Genomic DNA, 21,656 nt, shown 5'->3' with positions numbered 1-21,656 from the left:
CTTGCCTGCACAATGGGCTCTCCTTTCATTGGAACATTTCATGCAAGGTAGTGACTTCCGTTGTAAATTGAACCTGGTGACTCCTATCAGACTCTGGTTCTCTAGTCGCATCGTCTGCATTTCCCACCGGAGTCCTCCGTTGACGACTTGGGAAATCTTGTCGCTAAATCCGACACGCAGCCTTATTTACTAGCAACTATTAGACGAGGTCGTTGTGCAGGTTTGGGAGTACCGTAACTCCAACCGTGTATTGAGGATCCTGTGTCCTAGAGACGTTCCTGGTACTGTGGAGACTTCCTATTCGCGTTCACTGACACCATACTTTGTTCTCCTTGTAGTCACGCTGCCCACATGAACTTGTGGGCGCAATCCATCCAAATGCAGGTTTTTCTAACTTTGTTCTTGATGTCTCCAGCGGTGCGGAATGAGGCTGTGATGTGGAGTCTGTGCAGGGGGAGTGCGGCTTCTCCATCGCGAGGGACGGTGCTGCGCTCCACTTCACCGCTGCTGGTGATGCCTGCCACGTGCGCGTGGAGGTGAACACGAGGAGACCGTTGACTTGCGTCGATGCTAGTTCCCGCTGGGACTGCTGTGGTAGTGGTAAAATTGATGTTTCGCAATCAATACCGATCGGCTATCGCATGCCACCGATGTTGTCTGGCATAATGAAATTGGATTTTGTCTACTGTTATTTTCCCCTCCGCATTTGCTTGGCTCATGCATTATTTTAAAAGTTATTTCCAAGATTAATATGTTTTTTTAGCTCATGGCGTCCACTCTGACATTTGTTTTCAGATGGGGTTTATTTCCTTTTCTATTTATTCCTACAAAATATTATTTCGATCATCCCTCGGTGGTAGCGATTCTGTTTCTAGTTTATGCAGCAGCTCTTTCTCTTGACTGTTATCCCTGGACAATCGATGCAATGCTTATTCCATCTGTCTTGTTATCAAGATCTTGCCATCCTTGTCTTATCAGGTTTACCTTGGTACACTTGTTCATTGTAGTATGCCATATCTCTACATTACTCTTCCAGCCATTCCTAAGTATCCTTTCTTGCCCCCATGGCCTTGCCTTCATTGCATTGCTTTTTTGTCTTTAGTCTCCGTCTTATCTCTAGCATAAATGTTCTCTTCCGGTGCTTAACGGTAAAGGATTTGCTATCTTGACGTCCATGTCACCCAAGTGGTCACCTTAATAGAGGCAATGTGTGAACGGTTAACTGGTGTTTACGTTACACAGAATACACGGCAAAACAAGCTTTCAGTTGATGTGTTTCACGCCTGTCAATGGATGTATCTTTCGCAGTACTATTCAATGCAAAGATGGGAATCGGAGCAGTTTTGATGCTTGGTGTAGAATAAACGGCACTATGTATTGCTACAGAAGGTCACTATCCAAGCTGGCTGCTAAGACACCAACGTAGATGTTGGTCAATAATCCATACGGGGCTTACTTGACCATGTATGATCTACAACAAATGTAACTTTGGCAGACTAACCAACATGCGATTTTTGTGCCAGAAAGATGTGCACTACTTGGTTACTTGCACAAGACGTGAAAGGGAAAACTAATAATAAATGTGTAGTTGACACAATGAGCTATATGCCCAGGGATTGTGATGCCCGTGTGAAGGGTGAGAATTGTGGGAAGAGTAATGGAGGTTTTGTGGCAAAATGAATATATGGAACATGTATTACACGTAGAGCACAGCATCCGTTTGTACAAACAGGACCCTGCGGGGTGGGCTGGAAGGAACGAATAACCAAAGAATATAAACATAATGTATTATTACACTTGTTTAGCCAGGAAAGCCCCACAGAGTCTAAAGGTTTTTGTAGGGTCCTGCCAAGTGTTTGCAGTAGGGGGCTATGTTGCTACACCGAATCGGACGATCCGAAGGGAGAGGGTGAGGCCTAGTTCTAGGCTTTAGCTCTATCTGTAGGCTTTACGCTGCCGTGAGTTAATTTTAAAATTAAATGTTTTTATTATTTATGTCAAAGCTTTAAATTTAAACGTTTCAATTTAAAAGCATCAGGGAATGTAACAGTGTTAAACATTAACTCCCTTGCACACATGCGGGGGTACGATACGAAGGGAGAGTGATGGGCGTAGTTCTAGGCTTTAGGCCTAGCTGTAGGCTTTAGGGCGCTGAGTTATTTTTAATTTCAAAGTTTTAATTAAAAGCTAAGGGAATGTTACACTTGTTTAGCCAGGAAAGCCCCACTGAGTCTAAAGGTTTTGTAAGGTCATGCCAAGTGTTTGCAGTAGGGGGTGATGTTGCTACACGGTCGGACAGACGATATAATTTATTGTAGGCTGGTCCACTTCGTTCCTACCAGTATAACAAGGGTTAACCTGGGAAAGTGATTTCGGACCCTGGAATGCAACCCCCACGTGCGGGTCTGCCTATTGACAGTTTTACTTGCCAATTAGCCTGGCCCTGCCCAACAATGTCGAAGGCACGAAATCTACTGGTTTTTGTTTTAAGCCTTCCTGAAGCGCTGGCCCCGAGTCCGATGTTGAGGGCTGCTGATTTCACCAGGACGGCAGGAGGAAGATACAGGTGGAGCTGCAGGAGATGCGACAGGGGCTGAATGGACTCGTCTGGGCTTTCACCATCGACTGCCCTGAGAACCTAAGATCAGCGAGGGCTGGAGGTTGGTGCCATTGACTAGATTGCTAATCGGACCCACAGACTGCACTACCTCTGACTTAGTTCTCTAGAATGGGTCTGCTGGGCCAACGGCTGCCTTTTTGTATCGACCCAGATCATCTCCTGGTGCTTTTGCAATAATGTGCTTGCATTTCCTGCAAATGCGTTTCATGTCCTTGGCTTTTACTGGACAAACTTGCAGCTTGAATCCTTTTCCGATGCCGTTTCCCCCAATGTCTGATTGCAATAATTGCACCATTATAAACGCGTTTTCCTAATGCACTGCTGGTTGGTGCTGTCCTTGGTCTTGAGGGTTAATTTGACCATGCTTTACCACGCTGCTCTGTTGGCAAAGGTTGCGTAGCACTGACCTGCAATGCAACACATTGTGCTGCACTGCCGTAGCCTTTTACAGCCAGTGAGCATGGTGTTTGCCCGTCTTTGCTGTACACTCAACCCTGCTCCGCTTCTGAGATTGCGTGCATTGCCCCGGTGATTTTGTCATGTGCCAAGTAACACTCCTTAACATACATGACACGTGGCTACAAACGATGCCTTTTATTTTAAGTACGTGTGGGGTTTTGTACGATGACCTGTTGTGCTCCTGCTGTTAGAGATCGCCATGTGCTCTGGTCAGAGCAGGAACTTCCCATGCAACTCTGTGCAGAGTGTCCCGAGCGCGGACGTCTGTGCACAGAGTGGCTGCTGCTACGACCCCACTCTACGCCGCTGCTTCTACAGTGAAGCTGGTACGTAGCCGACTCAAAACAGAGGTTCTGTAGTTCACTACCTTAACTAGGCTCTTGCTGTGAGGTTCTATGTGGGTACAGTAGCATCCTGCTGTGCTGGTTCCCTGAATTTGTCGCATCACCACGGGCTACATTGGGCATCATTCGTGATTCGTCGTTTTCTCCCATGCCCTCCCGCCATGCTCCACCCAGTGTGCACCACAGATGGGCGCTTTGTGGTGCCCGTGTCTCGGAACCTAACGTCTCCGCCGCTGGACCTGAGCACCGTGCACCTGACTGGCAGTAGCAGTGCGCAGTGCAGCCCCGTGCTGGTGTCTGCAGACCTTGCAGTCTTTGACGTACCCATGGCAGCGTGTGGTGCCACTGTGCAGGTACTGGGCTCCTGGACTCCCCATCGTGATGGTTGTTGTTTGACCTTGTGGAAGTGCTGCATCGGGACCCTTCACGATGCACAACTCCTTGATGTGCAGCGCACAATCATGCACGAATTGATGAAGAACAGCAGGGTCGCTTAATGATTGAGTGTCAAATGAATCGAGTGCTAAAGCAGAATTTAGGGGGATCCTAATATATAATTTGTAGCTAATTTTGAGCAATTTGGACTTCTGGCCAGTACCACTTATTCTGCTACTTGATCGCTCAATGGCATTATCGTTTTGTGTGAACTACTTGTTGGTGTGTCCAGTGGAGTGGGCAGGAGCTCGTGTACGAGTTGCTGTTGGTCTCCGAGCGGGAGCTCTGCATTGATGGAAGCGTCGCCATCACCAAGTCGTCCACATACAAGTAAGCACTGCCACCACCCCTCTGCACGTGCTGTGCTCATGAGGGTCAAGCATGAGTCTTGCAGAGGAGACCCACCCCCATCAATGGCCACTGTCCCTGCGACCATGAATATTTGCAGAACTGTAACCAATCTGCTTCCTTATTCAACTATTTATTTATTAAATTGGGATATTCGACGCACAAGGGCGACTTTTCCTCGTCACAGGATCTTTAACATCTTGAAGTAGTCGGAATATGGTTTATGGCTAATGTAAACACGGTATTAACCAAAGTGGTCACTTCACTGGTACGTCTGCAAAACACCCTATCGGTCTGCTGTGTGGCTCCTGCAATCTCTTGCTGCCGTGAGGGCGTTGTGCATGACCTTTTGATGGGTGGTGTTTGTTTACCAGGATGGTTCTTCAATGCCACTTCCTTGGAAGTGGAGACCTGCAGCTTGGAGTGCAGGTGAGCACTCTTCCACCGCCACCTCCAGCCACGGCCACTGGGCCCCTCTCCCTGCTGCTCCAGGTCTTCACCGGTGAGTGCTGCCTTCTCCCACACCTTTACAGCTCTGAGCAGACAAATGCCACCTTTTAGGGGAACACAGGTTGTGATTTCGCTCTACCCAGGGAAGACTTGGGTCTGTATTCAACATATTAGCTCTGGCTCGAAGCCAGCTGTAAGTCATGCTTATTGTTTTCAGTGCGGAGCTAAAAGCTCAACCTTCGTTTAATTTTCACCTGATTGCTGGCTACATGCTATTTTTGGATGCATCACCATGGCTGCTGGACTTTAACTGCAGACCCCTGCAACAAACGGACGACGTGCTAGGCTGTCAATATTGTGAACCTGCAAAACAGAGTTCATAAGTAGCCATAAGTGAACCCTAATGACTTGCACATTCTCCATGGTACGACGAGTGACTTCAAAATGCTATTTTCTGGTGAGGTTTTCAATCTACCAGCTGAAACCATGTTGGTGTGGGGACCAACATTGAAAGGGATTACAATGCCCTTAATTCCCATCAACCAAAACGGTCTCCTTGAGGGCATTGTTTTAAAGGAAAATTGGACTGGCTTTCTTAGCCTCATTTGTCAGGTCACCTTTGATTGAACGAATGGTTGTCAATAGCTTGGACAACTGTGTTAGCACGATTCCCACCCCTCCGTGTGATGCCGTTGTATCCACCGTATGTAGACAACCATGCGGAGGTGAGGGTGACAGCATTTATTATGAAAAATACAAATGACATATCAACCACGGTTTCTATGCCAGGAAAAAGTTACGATAATGTACCCTAGTTCAATTCAAAAGTAATGCACACGTTTTCGAGGCTTTGTGCTTTGCCTTGTCAGATGTGCTCTAAACAGGACCTTTACACCACTAATCCACATGCCTTGTGACCCATGTCTGCACGCTGCCAGACAACTCCTACACCACGCCGTACCAGCCCTGGCAGTACCCGCTGGTAACGCTGCTGGGAACGCCGCTCTACGTGCAGGCGTCACTGCTGCGCCGCTCTGACCCCACGCTGGTGCTCTTCCTGAAGGACTGCTGGGCCACGCCCACGACAGATGCCACCGACCCCACGCAGTGGAAGCTTGTGGTGGATGGGTGAGGCTGGTTGGGGTAGTGCTCTCTAAACCCTCACTGCCACAGCAGGGCCAGCAGAGGCAACCTGGTTCGAGGCATTGGTTGTCTTTTTTGTTTCCCCACGTAAGCAGAGTTGTGCTAATTACATCGCCTTTCAATGACAACAGTTCATGTCCTGGCATCGCTTAAGCAAGATTGCAGGGCCATCCAAAATATCGATGGCCACAACGCTCCTTGGGTTGATGTTCTGGATGTTAACACTGCCACCCTCTGCCTCCCAGAGCTGGTGGTTTGGACAAGGCCGACGACATGCAGTGATGGTTACATTGTACAGATGCACTGCATATTGGCAATTGGGCTGCCTTGTCGGTCGTGAGCATGTCTTGACTGCAAACTGGCCTTCATACTTGCGTGCAGATTGCAATAAAGATACGCGCATTCAATCCGATATCTGACACTTGCTTTGAATTGAAGGTTAACGGCGCTTTTTCCTGTGCAGCTGCCCCGTGCAGTCTCCTTGTTGCAGTGTGTCCTTCCCTGGTGTCGCTGACCTGCCACTGCCTTCTCACTACAAGCGTCTGGAACTCCAGGCCTTCGCCTTCATGAACTCTGACCGCAGCACCACCCGTGACCTCGTGAGTGCCCGATTCTTTCCGCCATTAAAAACCAGGTCCCCATGGAGGGATGACGTGTACAGTGTCCAACCTGGAGAGGGCACAAAAGACCACGTAAAACATGGAATACTTTACTTGCTGGAACGATGCATTCTGTCTGCCACAGGTTTACCTGCACTGCTCTATCGTGGTGTGCGACAGCTCCAGCTCCAACTTCCTCACCGAGTGCAATCGGCAGTGTGGACAGACCAGGCGCTACCGTGAGCACCACCGCGACCTCTATTGCATATCTTGCACTTGTATACCCAGAACAGCCTCGGAGAGTAACGATTTGTCCAGATGACAAAGGGGTTTTCATGTTGGTGGTAATGTTGCTATGTTATCGTTTGTATTTAGAGCACATTTGCTGTGACTTTGCAGACTGGTTTTTAACAAGCTGTGACATGGCATTGACCTATTCGTTTGATTTTCTGGGTAACTTGACCTGCAGCATATGATGTCCTTTCGTATGGGCCAGTGATCATCAACCGATTTCTGTTCTTGTTCCAGAGCGCAACGCCATCTCTGACGCTTCCAGCGTGGTAGGAAAGCACGTGGTGTCGCTGCAGGGCCCCGTGATCTTTGAAGAAGCGCCTGTTAACGACGCTGCTCTGCTGTTGCTGGAGGCTCCCTCTTCATCGTGGGCCTCGGCTGGGACCCTGTCCATTCTCCTCGTCATTGCCACAGCCATCATTGCTCTCATGTCTGCTGCCATTGCCGTCAGGAGGCGCAGGAGCCGGGCTGTGGCGCTCGACGGGAGTGGCTATTGATGACTACTTGTAATTGCTGGAACTTGCATGTCTTTTGCAGACCATTGTGGTCAAAACAATAAAATGCTGAAATTCGCTACTGCTGTTCTGACCTTTAACGATGATTTTATGTGTGCAATATGTAGGCAGTATTGGTGCTACATTTGGCCGTTTCTACCCAATGCAGGTCCGTCGATAGCAGCAACTTGTACCAACGTTTAGGCCCTTGTCTACTTCAAACAAGAGCACCCTGCCATGCATAAAGAATCTGAATCCAGACTTTATTTAATTAATATTTTTCCCCTAAAACATGCAAACAGTGTACTTGTTCCAGGAACATTTCCCATCCCGCAATAGCAAACTTTCAAAGGTACATCAAGAATGTGGGGCACGGGGGGAGAAACAAAATACTGAAGGTTAACTTGCTTAAAGTAAAGGTTGAGTTAAATTTCGATTTAAAGCTTTCGTGACTGCAGGGATTCATCTTCTTGGTTCTTTCGGTAAAGTCACGTAGAAGGGAAGTAATAAAATAATAAAAATAAAACATAAAACAATTCTCACGACGTTTCGGCCACAGGACGGCTGCTTGCGTTGTGGCCGAAACGTCGCGAGAATTGTTTTATTATGTTTTATTTTTATTATTTTATTACTTCCCTTCTACGTGACTTTACCGAAAGAACCAAGAAGATAAAGGTTGAGTTGTGACATTACAAAGCATCTGTCCACATTGTCAAAAGTGCTCTTCCCCTGGAAAGGAACCACCCCCACAAAGCTGTGGCGGCTTGACTAGACATTCTTTGTGGCCTTGTGCACGAGTGACTTGGTGCTTCAGACCCCTGGGTTCTGATGCAGCGACGACGCATCCGTCTCTAGCTGCATTGGGGTGATTTTGCTGGAGAGACTCTGTTCCTCAATGGGTCACTCCTTGGACATGGCCACCACATGCTGATCGCCAGGAGTCTCCCGTCCACAACTGCCTGAACTCTGGAAACTGGGTGAAACCATCTGCCTAGAAACTCGGCTGTTAGGAAGACCGTTTGCATCAAACACGGCCTGGAAATCATTGACACACCCCCTCCTTGAACATGGCCTCCCTTCTACCTGGAAAGTAAACCTGAACAGCGTTTCTCCTAAATTCTCTCGCACTGAAGGACGGGACGGCCTGTAAAGACCAGCTCTCCTGGACTTGCTCAATCCTGCATAATAAATGACATAATGACTCATGAACCGGTGCTCTATTTTTTGGGGGGTGATTTGAATGTTCCTTAGTCGTACCTGTTAAAATTAGAAAATACACAAACCACTTGCCTACTTGACCTATAGCCTGAAACATCATATTATAAAATTACTTTGTCCTGAACCTGATAACATTTGTAATATTAATGTCTATGGAACTCATACGCACTCCCTCTTTGCAGTTGAACGTCATTTTGTCCGACTTCCTTATAACGCTTTAAACACTTGGGTTGACATTTCAACAAGGTACACATAGCCAACAAACTAAGCCCCCGAATGAACCCTCGCTATTTGTTTGTATCCTTGGTCCAATATAAACTTGGTAAATCAAACTAAAATGTACGTTGATCTTAATGATAACGGAGCCACAACGCGCACATGCGTGGTTGCCTCGAGCAATGCAAACTGGTTTTTTGGTGTTGACGGGAGGTTGTGGCGCTAACGACTTGGTGGCCTTTATGTTTACGAGAATAAATGCCAAGAAAAACCACATCCCAAACAAACAAAGTGTGGCAGCATTGTGGCGTGCAAAACATAACGGAGGAGCTGCGGCTCTCAATAGCAACCAATCAATGAAGGCAGTTTGGCAGCACGGGCTGAGTAAACTGCAGAGCAGCCTGCATCAAGACAAGCTGGAGACTGCACCGTTACTACTCTTAGTTCTTTCGGTAAAGTCGCGTAGGTAAAAAATGAAATGAAAATGAATACAAATACAAATTAAATAATAAAATCAAGACGTTTCTGAGGCAACACAAGTCTCCGTCATCAGGTGGGACCGTCACAGCCAGATTTGCTGCATCAAGTGAGGTAGGGATTCCAAGATCCAAGCTCTTAAATGCAAGTTAAGGGGTAGGAGATGGGGGGGGGGGGCTTATCAGAATGTGGTAGCCAATGAATGGAACGTATCGGAAGGCGGGGGGGGGGCTAAAAGAGAGCACGAGGTGCTCGTAGGCGTCCACGTGGACGTGTTTGTGCGCAAGTCCCTGTTGGTGCACATGATAGAAGAGAACGAAAATGCCCATGTTTATACCAGTGTTGGCTGACAAACACGTTCCTTCGGAGTGAGCAGGTAGGAACTTGGTTGGACAGCACATTCGTGCACGACAGACAGACAAATAATCCCTGGTGGGCAGTGTGGAACCTTTTGTTCCTACCTGTATAAAAGATAACTTGACTTGAGGTAGCCAGGCAGCCAGCCAGGTAGCCAGCCCCCTTCACTATCGGCCCCTCCCCATCGCTTAGGCCCCTCCCATTACCCCCCTCCCTTAGGCCCCTCCCCTGACCAACCCCCCATATCCTTAGGCCCCTCCCCTGACCCCCCCCCTCCCTTAGGCCCCTCCTCTGAACCCCCCCCCCCTCAGGCCCTTTTCATGACTCTCCCCTTCTTTAGGCCCCTCCCCTGACCCTCCTCCCTTAGTCACCTCCCCTCTCTGTACCCGGCAGTAGGTCTCCACCAATCAAAGAGCTGTTTGTAAAGTCTCCACCAATCAAAGAGCTGTGTGTATTGTATATTTATTTATGCACGACAGACAGACAGACAATAAATCCCTGGTGGGCAGTGTGTAACATTGTTCCTACCTGTATAAAGAGAGTACTGTTAAACGCTGGGGATGTTAACAATCGTTAAAGTAAAATAGTGCCTGTCAGATAAGATGGTCTAAAAATGTGTAGTTAAATCTTCTTTGCATGGTTAATAACATCTTTCCAATGATTACTAAGTTTGTACCCATCATCACGGTTGAAATTATGTCTGTGTTTGTATATTGAATGGCTTTGTGTACAAACCTTTGATGGTAGCCAGAGGGTTTGCAGAGCACATTGGTCTCGGAAAAACAATATCATGAGAGCCCACCGCGTTGTAGCAATGATCGGCAACGGCGGAAGACTCAGTTTTGCCGTGTTTAAAATCTGACTTGTGCTCGCGGACACGATCAGAGACATGACGTTTCGTTTCCCCAATGTAACAGCCACCACAGCTGCAACTCAGTTTATAGACTCCAGGGTATTGCAAGTCAGGGATGACATCCTTCACAGATGGAATTAGATCACGGATTTTATGTACTGTACTGAATCTGACTTGGATCTTATGTTTGTTTAGAATTTTGGAGATCTTTTTGGTCACGCCTGCTATGTATGGTAACGTGATAGTTTAGATCAGAGTTTCAAGTGGCTGTTTCTGTATGGTGGGAGAAACAGCTTGGCGGATGGTGCATTCAGAGTATTCATTCATCCTGAGGGCCCGATGTACATGTCTTAATTCACTGGCCAGGTGGTGTTGGTCAGAAATGCCATGAGCTCTGTGGTATAGCGTTTTGATGAGATAATTCTTTTGAGATGGGTGGTGGTGGGAATCCGGTTTCAAGTAGGAATCTGTGTGGGTGGCTTTCCTGTAGACAGAATGTCCCAAGGATCCGTCAGGTCTCCTCTCAAACAGAATATCTAAGAATGGTAGTTTGCCATCTTTCTCCACTTCCATGGTGAATCTGATGGATGGGTGTCTGGAATTGATGTGGTCCAAGAAGTGGTTCAATGCTGGGAGGCCATGTGGCCAAATGACGAAAGTGTCATCCACATACCTCTTCCACAGAGAAGGACGCAGGGTGGATGTCTGGATGGCGTCTGATTCAAACTTTTCCATGCACATGTTGGCTATAACTGGTGACAAGGGGGAACCCATAGTGCTACCCTCATTCTGTTGTAGAAGGTGCCATTCCAGGTAAAATAAGTGTTGGTGAGGCAATGCCTAACCAGCGCAGGTACATCCGAATTCAGTCCATGTTGGACCAAGTTCTCAATTATTGTTAGGGTGTCAGGCACTGGAACTTTGGTAAACAGAGATACTACATCAAAGCTGACGAGGATGTCATCAGGAGATAGTACCATGTCCTTGACCATAGAGACTAATTGGGTTGAGTTGAGTACTACCGAAGAGGTCTTGCCTGTGAAGGGAAGCAGAGTATCTGATAGAAAACGGACTAGTTTGTAGGTAGAGGATTTGATCGTTGACACGATGGGTCGTAGCGGGGTGCCTTCTTTATGGATCTTGGGAAGACCATAGAGTCTGGGAGGTCTAGCCGCCGAGGGTTTTAGAGAGGGACGTTTGGTTGGTTCGATTAGGGAAGTCGAACTCGTGATGATCTTGTTGGTTTTTGTCGTTAGGCTGTTAGTAGGATCGCTTTTAATTTTGGAGTAACTCCCACCATTAAGTAAGTCCAGGATTTTGTTGTTGTATGATTCTTTATCCATGATCTAGAATGCACCGTTACTGTTGCAAAAGCACAGGCTGAGGATAATCCTGGACAGCGTGCATGGGGAGATGAGCGGGACTGCACAACTACTTTTGCAGCACGGGCTAAGAAAACACGTTTTAGCTCGTTTGGAAGGCATTTTGGTGCTTTGCACCTCGCCTGTTGCCCCCACTGATGTCCTCTTCCCACCCCCCTCCCCCCTTTGAAATGTACAGTTACTACTATAGTCGGTAAATGCTACTATAGTTACTAAACCTGTGTAAGATGGCGGCGTGTGAGTGAGCAGCGTGTGAGTGAGCTTGTGAGTGTGTGTTTAAATTGAGATTGGGAAATTGAGATTTTAATTTAAATTGAGATTGGCGGGTGCAGGGGGGTTACAGAGCGGGTGCTGTGTGGCTGGCAAGTGTAGAGAAGAGTGCTGCTTGTTAGTGTGGTAGTTAGTGTAGTAGTTAGTGTGTGTTAGTGTATTCGTTAGTGTGGTAGTTAGTGTGGTGTTAGTGTGGTAGTTAGTGTGGTGGTGTTGTGGTTGGTGTGGTAGTTAGTCTGGGAGTTAGTGTGGGAGTTAATGTAGTAGTGTGGTGGTTGGTGTGGTAGTGCGGTGATTGTCAGTGTGGTTGTTGTGGTTAGTGTGGTAGTTGGTGTTGTGGTTATTGTTGTAGTTAATGTGGTAGTTAATGTGGTAGTTAATGTGGTAGTTAATGTCGTAGTTAGTTAGTGTGGTAGCCAGCCTGGCTACCACCCCCCCAGCCCAGGCCTACTTCGAGGCCTACGTCGAGGCCTACGTCGAGGCCTACGTCGAGGCCTAGGCCTACTTCGAGGCCTACGTCAGGGCCTACGTTGAGGCCTACGTCGGGGCCTACGTCGAGGCCTACGCGCGGAAAACACTGGGCCGCCATTTTGGGCGTGCGCGGGAAGCCGTGGGGACGCGGGTTGCGCATGTGGCCGCCATTTTGTATGTACACGGGTGGCCTCGAAGATGTTTCGGTTGCACGTGTGAACTATTTCTGGGCAAGAGCAGGCAATTTTTTTTTTGCCATGTCGATTTCACATATTTTCACAAAAAATGTAGATACTGGGGCAACCCTGAAGCGAGACTTTTTTGCCCATATACATGGGTCAGCCTGGAAGCATGACTTCCTTGACCCGGGATGTTGTACAACATCCAACGTTGTACCTTTGGGTGCAGCATACTGGCTCGACCTTGAAGCATGACTTCCTGGAGCCAGCACATGGGTCGACCCTGAAGTGCGACTTCTCGACCTGGAACGTAGGGAGACGTGCGGAATGTTAAGCGGTGTGTGTAGGTGGGTGTTAGACTTTTGGTCTTAGCCCTATTGCCACCTGTGGGGTGGAACGGTAGCAGAGCGGTGTGATAACCTGCCATCCATGGGATGGTTGTGTGATTTTGGTTTGATTACCAGTGTTGGTTGTGCATCCAATGCGTCGAAATCTATGTATTTTTGTTTTTCTTTCTTCCGCCGGGCAGAATACGATCATCTCCACTTCCCTGGGCCCGGGTGGCTGTCGTGTCCGACGAGCTGAGGCGCAGGCTTGTGGTGCTGTGCCTCAGGAGGTGGTTTCTTCTCGTCACAGGATTCCTGCACCTGCCGCCCTTGGATTCGCTGGTTGTGACCGGATGTGGACTTAAAGGGGGGAGTGGAGCGCCCGTACATCACTCCTGCTCATCCTGTTGCCCAACTCCTGGGGAGGGGCCGTGCCCTCTTTGGGCCTTTTTCAAGTTCCCCCAGGACCTCCAGGGAGAGCATGCTTGCCTCACCTGAGGGCTCGGCCACGCGAACTCCTTCGAAAGACTGGCCGCTGTGCATGACTCTGACGCCTTGTTGATTGCCCCACACCGTTGTCGAACAGTCACATTGACATGTCGGTCCGTGCATACAATTTCACATGGATGGGCTGTGCTGAGGGAAAAGTGGGTTGACCAGTTCTTCTCGGTGAACATGTGATTGTTGTTGGTTCCCCTCGTTCCATACGTTTTACCCTCCCCCCCCCCCCCCTCTCGGTGTGTGTACATATATTCTCGCGGTAATCATTATCGTCGCTGGTTATTTATTGATGTTGTTGGAGACTGTTTTTTCTGTATTGTCACAGCCGGGATGGCTGTTTTTTTACATGGGGGAGGGTGATGTAATGATTGTATTATTACTACTGTGTACACACGCACACGTGTGACGTCACTATGCCGGGAGCGTCACTACCACGTGAGTCTACACACACACATGACGTCATCCAGATATATAAACATAGACATAACTTCATCCGAGAAGATGGATACAAATTGAGATATCATTGGAAGGATGTTATTAACCAGGTAAAACCTTAACTGCTTTATGGTGTGCCTTAATATCCGCATCTACAGTCTCTTACACCCAGCCTCTTTTGCCTACTTTAGCAACAGTTTTTTTCTGTGGTTGTCCCACCTGATGACGGACGCCTGTGTTGCGTCCGAAACGTCGATGTTTTTTTATTTATTTAGCTATTTCTTTGTGCATATTTGTATTTACTTATTTGCTTATTTGTTTTTTGGTTCCTACGTGACTTTACCAAAAGAACCAAAGAGTATGGATCCTTGCAGTCACGAAAACTTCAAATCTAGAATTATCTCTTCCACTCACTCCGGGTGATTAGCCGTTACCACCGGAGCATCCCATTCAGTGTCGAAAACTCAAGGAAATCCAAGACTTGTTTACCTCTTAACGATGCTTCATGGAACGTCCGCACCCTCCTTGACTCTGAAAAATAAAAAGCGACAGACCGCACTGAAGGACAGTCCTCGTGGCCCATGAATTCAGAGAATACAACATCGACATCGTAGCGCTTAGTGAAACCCTCTTACATGGAGAAGACTCTCTCACAGAGGCAGAAGTTTGTGAGGGCTACGCCTTCTTCTGGAAGGGTGATCCAGAAGATGCTCGCCGCCTCCAAGATGTGGGTTTTGCTGTGCAAACCTCAATCATTTAATGCGTCGCTGAATTCCCTGTTGGTATTATTGAGCTTCTGATGATGTGGCGCATTCCCTTGGCCGGGGGGCACTCTGCAAAACTCATCGGTGCTCATGGGCCTATACTGGATGCAGACAATGATGCCAAGGAGGCTTTCAATAAAGCTCTCGTCACTGCCATTAAAAACACACTGCGTACCGACAAGCTACTCCTCATGGGAGACTTAAATGCCAGGGTGGGCTCTGAACACCAGATTTGTGACCGTGTACTAGGCCGACATGGGCTGGGTGAGCATAATAGCAACGGGCTGCGGCGACTCTCCCTATGCTCCAAAGAACAACCTGTTCCGGTTTAAGCACAAACACAAGAACTCGTTTCAACACTCCCGCTCTAAACACTGGCACTTGCTAGATTACATCATCATCCGTCAGTGCGACCACAAGGAGGTGCTAGTAACCCGAGCCATGAGTGGAGTGGAATATTGGACTGATCACCATATAATCAGAGCCAAATTCCGCATTGAGATCCGTCCACGCCATCCAAGGAAGGCCCCAAATAAGAGACGGAACGGCAATGCTCTCAAACATCCAGTTGTCACAAAAAAACCTCCCCCCAAACTCCCTCGACCCAAACAACACATGGACTGAGTTGCACACATTCATCCTAGAGGCGGCCTCCGAATCAGACTGGGTACACCAAAAAGCATCACTATGACTGATTTGAGCAGAACGCTGCCAACATCCACACACTACTACAGATGAAATGCCAAGCCCACAAAAACGTCTTTTCCGACCGAGACTTTGCCACTCTCCAATGCTCCCTCTCCAAGGCCAAAGCAGAGTCCCAGTGTGCTCTCCATGCCATGGAGGACACCTGGTGGGTCCAAACACGCAGATGAGATCCAAAACCGCCTCGCAGACGCAAACAACACCCAAGAGTTTTTTTATGATGCCGTCAAAGCCCTCTATGGCCACCAAAACAAGCCATCACCCCGGTCAGGTCTTCTCATGGCAACACGCTTTTCAAGGACCACCAAAAGATCTTGGAGAGATGGGCAGAGCACTTTTATAATATCTTCAACCACATCAACCCTACAGACCCGCTCATCCTCGAGACACGGTCTGATATCCCGCCCATTCATGAACTCGACACTCCACCATAATTTTCTGAGGTCGACCAGGCAGTCAAAGGCCTGAAAAACAATGAAAGTGCTGGACCCAACGGCCTCCAAGCTGAGATGCTGAAGCAAGGGGGATACCTCCTCTTTCACTGCTTGCAACTTCTCATCAAGTCCATCTGGCTGTCCACAGGAATGGAGGGCCGTGAATATTGTAGCTATCTACAAGAAGAAGTGTGACAAAGAGGCTTGCGGCAACAGCAGAGGTATCTCACTTATTTCTGACGAAGGGAAGGTCCTTGCCAGGATAATGCACTACTGGCTCGCAGAGCAGAAATCTGAAAACATCCTCCCAGAATCCCAGTGGGGCTTCAGGAAAGGCAGAAGCACCACCGACATGATCTTTGTGCCACAGCAACTGCAGGAAAAATGCCGGGATCAAAACAAAGACCTCTTAATAGCTTTTATCGACCTCAAAGCATCCGACACCATCAACCGCGAGATACTCTGGCAGCAGCTCAAACTTGGGGTACTTCCCAAGTGTCAAAGAATTCTAAAACAGTTCCATGAAGGAATGCATGCCAGAGTGGTGCTTGGTGGACTTCAATCAGAGCTCTTCAACGTGGAGGTCGGGGTCAAGCAAGGCTCTGTTCTGGCTCCAGTGATATTCAACATGCTCCTTGCTGCCATCACAAGCCTTGCACACAACTCCCTCAACCTGGTGGTCCACCTGTGCCACACGGGTTTAGCACATGAAAGACGCCATCTCACAGTGGAGATGCGAAAGATGCACCCAGAGACACCAACGCACAGCTGGAATAACGCCATCCGAGACCCAACACACGTGTCCGATCTGCAAGCATAGTGTGCGGCTGTCGCATTGGCATCCACAGCCACATGAAGTGGCACTAACGCCAAAAGTGCTAGCCCACCCACAAGAGGAGCAATCGCCATCTTTTTCTATGGATGTGATGTTGTGAAATTGCGATTGTGTGTGGGATGACTGAGTGTTGCGTGTTTCTTGAGTTGGGTGCCGAAGCCCCGTGGAAATCCCATGGTTGCGGTTGTGTAGGATTTTTGAATGACATGACCGGTGTGGTTCGAACTCGCTGATGGGTTCGAGGGTGCCCCTTGGGTTCTGTGTGGTTCAGGAGTGCGTTGCGCTGTGGATTGCCGCCAGATGGCATCGCTCTCTCCGCTCGATTGTGTACAGCCGATTGCTGCAATGCGAGTCTTGGAGAGAGTGACCGATGTGTCCTCCCAGCTCGATTGTGTACAGCCGAACGCTGAAATGCGAGCCTGGTGAGAGACACGCTTTAAAATTCCCCCCCGATACGGCTGACGCGTGAAACTGGTTGTGACACACGTCGGAAAGGCGGTGGGGTGGTAACATTGAAATTTCCCCCGATATGGCCGACGTGCACGGTTTTAGGATGGAGACGCCACGTCGGAAAGGTGGGGGGTGCTAACGGGTGACACGTAATGTCTGTGGTGGTCCTCAGTGAGGGCTGCTGGGACGCAAGTGCGGGAAACCACGGAGATGCGGTTTGAGCATACGGCCGCCATTTTGTGCGCTCGCGGGAGCCGCGGTGATGGTTGCGCGTTGGGCCGCCATTTTTTTTTACGCGCGCGGGAAACCGCGCAGATGTTCGTGCATTGGGGCAGCCATTTTGTGCACACGCAGATAACCACAGCGATGTTCATGCGCCGGGCCACCATTTTGGGTGTGCGCGGGAAGCCGTGGGGACGCGGGTTGTGCATGTGGCCGCCATTTTGAACATACACAGGTGGCCTCAGAGATATTTGGGTTGCACGTGTGAACTATTTCTGGACAAGAGCAGGCATTTTTTTTGTGCCATGTCGATTTCACATATTTTCACAAAAAATGTAGATACTGGGGCAACCCTGAAGTGAGACTTTTTTGCCCAGTACATGGGTCAGCCTGGAAGCATGACTTCCTTGACCCGGGATGTTGTACAACATCCAACGTTGTACCTTTGGATGCAGCATACTGGCTCGACCTTGAAGCGTGACTTCCTTCAGCCAGCACATGGGTCGACCCTGAAGTGCGACTTCTCGACCTGGGACATAGGGAGACGTCCGGAATGTTAAGCAATGTGTGTAGGTGGGTGTTAGACTTTCGGTCTTCGCCCTATTGCCACCTGTGGGGTGGAACGGTAGCAGAGCGGTGTGAGACCCTGCCATCCATGGGGTGGTTGTGTGATTTTGGTTTGATTACCGGTGTTGGTTGTGCATCCAACGCGTCCAAATCTATGTATTTTAGTTTTTCTTTCTTCCGCTGGGCGGAATACGATCATCTCCACTTCCCTGGGCCCGGGTGGCTGTCATGTCCGACGAGCTGAGGCGCAGGCTTGTGGTGCTGTGCCTCAGGTGGTTTCTTCTCGTCACAGGATTCCTGCACCTGCCGCCCTTGGAGTCGCCGGTTGTGCTGACCGGATGTGGACTTGAAGGGGGGAGTGGAGCGCCCGTACATCACTTCCTGCTCATCCTGTTGCCCAACTCCTGGGGAGGGGCCGTGCCCTCTTTGGGCCTTTTTCAAGTTCCCCCGGGACCTCCAGGGAGAGCGTGCTTGCCTCCCCTGAGGGCTCGGCCACGCGAACTCCTTCGAAAGACTGGCCGCTGTGCATGACTCTGACGCCTTGTTGATTGCTTACACCGTTGTCGAACAGTCACATTAACATGTCGGTCCGTGCATACAATTTCACATGGATGGGCTGTGCTGAGGGAAAAGTGGGTTGACCAGTTCTTCTCGGTGAACATGTGTTTATTGTTGGTTCCCCTCGCTCCATACGTTTTACCCTTCCCCCCCTCTCGGGTGTGTACATATATTCTCGCGGTAATTATTATCGTCGCTGGTTATTTATTGATGTTGTTGTTGGAGACTGTTTTTTCTGTATTGTCACAGCCGGGATGGCTGTTTTTTTACATGGGGGAGGGTGATGTAATGATTGTATTATTACTACTGTGTACACACTCACACGTGTGACGGCACTATGCCGGGAGCGTCACTACCACGTGGGTCTACACACACACATGACGTCATCCAGATATATAAAACATAGACGTAACTTCATCTGAGAAGATGGATACAAATTGAGCAATCATTGGAAGGATGTTATTAACCAGGTAAAACCTTAACTGCTTTATGGTTTGCCTTAATATCCGCATCTACAGTCTCTTACACCCAGCCCTGCTCATTCCCATCATTCGGAAATTTGCCGTTGAATGTCGAGCTTGCAGCGCAGGTCATTTACCGCTCCCAGTTCCTCAGGTTATCTGCCATTAATGTCATTTTTGCTTCCTTCCCCCCCCCACCCTCTTTATCCTTGGCTACACCCCCCTCCCTCCCTCATCTATATAACCCCCTGTTACTACCAGCTCTTTTGCCTACTTTAGCAACTGTTTTTTTCTGTGGTTGTCCCACCTGATGACGGACGCTTGTGTTGCGTCCGAAACGTCGACGTTTATTTGTTTATTTAGCTAGTTCTTTTGTTTGTATTATGACTGCAGGTATTGCGGTCTATGCAAACATGACTCCTTGTAAAAAGGTGTCAGTTTTGTTGCCAGATAGAAGGGTAAAAAAACAATTAACCAATTGTTGAATGATATCAGGAAAAACAAGTACTACAGTATCTTACTTGACTCAACTCCTGATCTAGGACATCGGGAACAGCTTTCTCAGGTCATAAGATTTGTGGATGTGGATTTTAAAACTAAAAAACTATCAAATATTATTTTTTAGGTTATATCGATATACATGCAAAAGATGCAGCAAACCTAGAAAGAGTCATCGTCGAAAGACTGAAATCTGACAACATACCTCTAGCCGACTGTCAGGCACAATGTTATGACAATGCTGCTGTGATGACTGGGCATATATCCGGCCTTCAACAACGAATATGTGACAAAAATCACAGAGCATTGTTTGTCAACTGTGACAACCACAGCTTAAACTTAGCAGGAGTACACTCAGCTAAACAGGATCCACATTTCGTCACATTTTTTGGAACAGTTGAAAGTATATATTTGTTTTTCTCTCGTTCAACAATTCGTTGGGAAGAGTTAAAAAAAGCTGTGCCCATCACAGTAAAGCGGGAGTCTGAAACATGCTGGAGTGCACGATCAGAAGCTGTTAAAGCTATCTATGAAGGACTGGATGAACTCGTAGGGCTGCTCGACAAATTATCGGAGGACGTAACTATGACGCCTGAAACCAGAAGCGATGCAGAACAGTTATAGGCATGCGCATTAAATTTTAACTTCATAGTTTTATTACATTTCTAGAATGTCATTCTTGGAAAAATGTATCGTGTTCAGAAGCGCTTACAGGAATTTTTGGAAAACGGGGCATAGATACAACAGGATCCTACTATGAGCTTCAAGGAAGCAGCAACTGATCTTGAATCTTTGGAGCATGAATTTGTCAAGCTTCGTGATGTTTTGAGCCAAGTTGCTGTAGAAAATGCCAAAACAAGATGCACAGCCTGGGGGATAGATGTGGACAGAAGATGCCAGAAGAACTGGCAAGAGATGCAGGACTTTCAGCAGAAGAAATTGTGCGCGTTATGAAGAGCGTACTTTATCGACTTCAGATGTCACACGGTTTTTACGACTAAAAGACCTGAACACAAAATATGGATTTCTGCTGGACGTCAAAACTCTTCTATCCGACACAGATGTCAATGCAATTCGCCGAAATTGTAGATTTTGGAAATTTTTATGACACCGACAATGGCCCACGAACTTTTCAGAGATTGGAGATTGCAGAATGCTGCTCAGTAACCGGAAATAAGTTCTACCAGAAACTTTTGGATCTTTAGTTTTATAGTGACGACATTTCCGAATTTGCGAATTTCACTGCAAATTTTATTGACAATAGCAGTTTCAATTGCAAGCTGTGAGTGGTCGTTCAGCAAATTGAAACTTGTCGTATTTGCGTGCTTCAATGGGACAAGATCGTCTCAGCGATCTTGCTCTTCTTAGCGTTGAAAGTGAAACATTGGAAAAAAAAGATTTTGATTACGTGATTGACCAGTTTGCGACAGTGAAAAGCGAGAAAAATTAATCTTTTGTAGACTGTCAACCAGTCTACAACAGTGACTGAGTGAGCCATGTAATATAATTTGCATAAATTTACTTCTTTAAATACAATGTTTCATTAAAATTAAAATTGTTATTCCTTATTCGATGTAATAGGAAAATGTGATTAAACTGGGGGGGGGGGGGGGGGGGGGGTGGTCATGCCCAAGGAGTTAACGTTGACGAACCGAGGAGGCAGAGTTTCTCCAGCATTCACCCCCATGCATAGACGGATGCGTCACTGCTTCAGAACCCAGGGATCTGAAGCAACAAGCCACTTGTGCACAAGGCCACAAAGAATGTCTAGTCAAGCCTCCATTAGCGTTGTGGTTGTCTTTTCCAGGGGTAGAGCACTTTTGGCAATGCAGACAGATGCTTTGTAATGCTACAACCAAGGTCAACCCAACCTTTACTTAAAGCTAGTTAAATTTAGCAGTATTCCGTTTCTCCCCCCTTGCCCCACATTCTTGATGTTCCTTTGAAATAGTTTGTTAGTGTGACGGAAATAATTGTCTCTGGAACATAATGTCCACATTTGCGTGTTTGGGTAAAAGGATTCATTAAGTCATAAATTAAAGAAACCTGGATTCAGATTCTTTAAGCATGGCAAGGTGCTCTTGTTTGAAGCCAAAGGCCTAAACCTTGGTACACGTTGCTGCTATCGAGGGAGTTGCCTTGGGGAAGAAACGTGGCCAAATGCAGCACTAACACTGCCTACATAATATGCACACAATCCTCGTGAAAGGTCAGAATAGCAGTAGCGGATTTAAGATTTTTATTTTTGACAATGGTCAGTAAGACATGCAAGTTCCAGCAATCACAAGTAGTCA

At 47.8% G+C, this 21,656-nt stretch overlaps 1 protein-coding gene across 1 annotated transcript; it reads left to right on the top strand.

Annotated features, from left to right (window-relative positions):
- The first annotated feature begins 405 nt into the window (after positions 1–405).
- LOC133360695 (zona pellucida sperm-binding protein 4-like) lies at positions 406–7,186 on the top strand. The gene is given in 11 exon segments (XM_061579485.1): positions 406–430; positions 433–536; positions 2,546–2,660; positions 3,271–3,405; positions 3,598–3,776; positions 4,091–4,188; positions 4,581–4,708; positions 5,595–5,784; positions 6,263–6,398; positions 6,544–6,637; positions 6,927–7,186. Coding segments are annotated over 11 exon segments (1,464 nt in total).
- Positions 7,187–21,656: the final 14,470 nt, after the last annotated feature.

This window comes from Lethenteron reissneri, chromosome 69, assembly GCF_015708825.2.
Source record: "Lethenteron reissneri isolate LAM-NWPU_2019-01 chromosome 69, ASM1570882v1, whole genome shotgun sequence".
NCBI classification, from domain to species: Eukaryota; Metazoa; Chordata; class Hyperoartia; order Petromyzontiformes; family Petromyzontidae; genus Lethenteron; species Lethenteron reissneri.
Note: the sequence above shows the minus strand (reverse complement) of the source record. Positions and strands in the feature narration are given on the sequence as shown.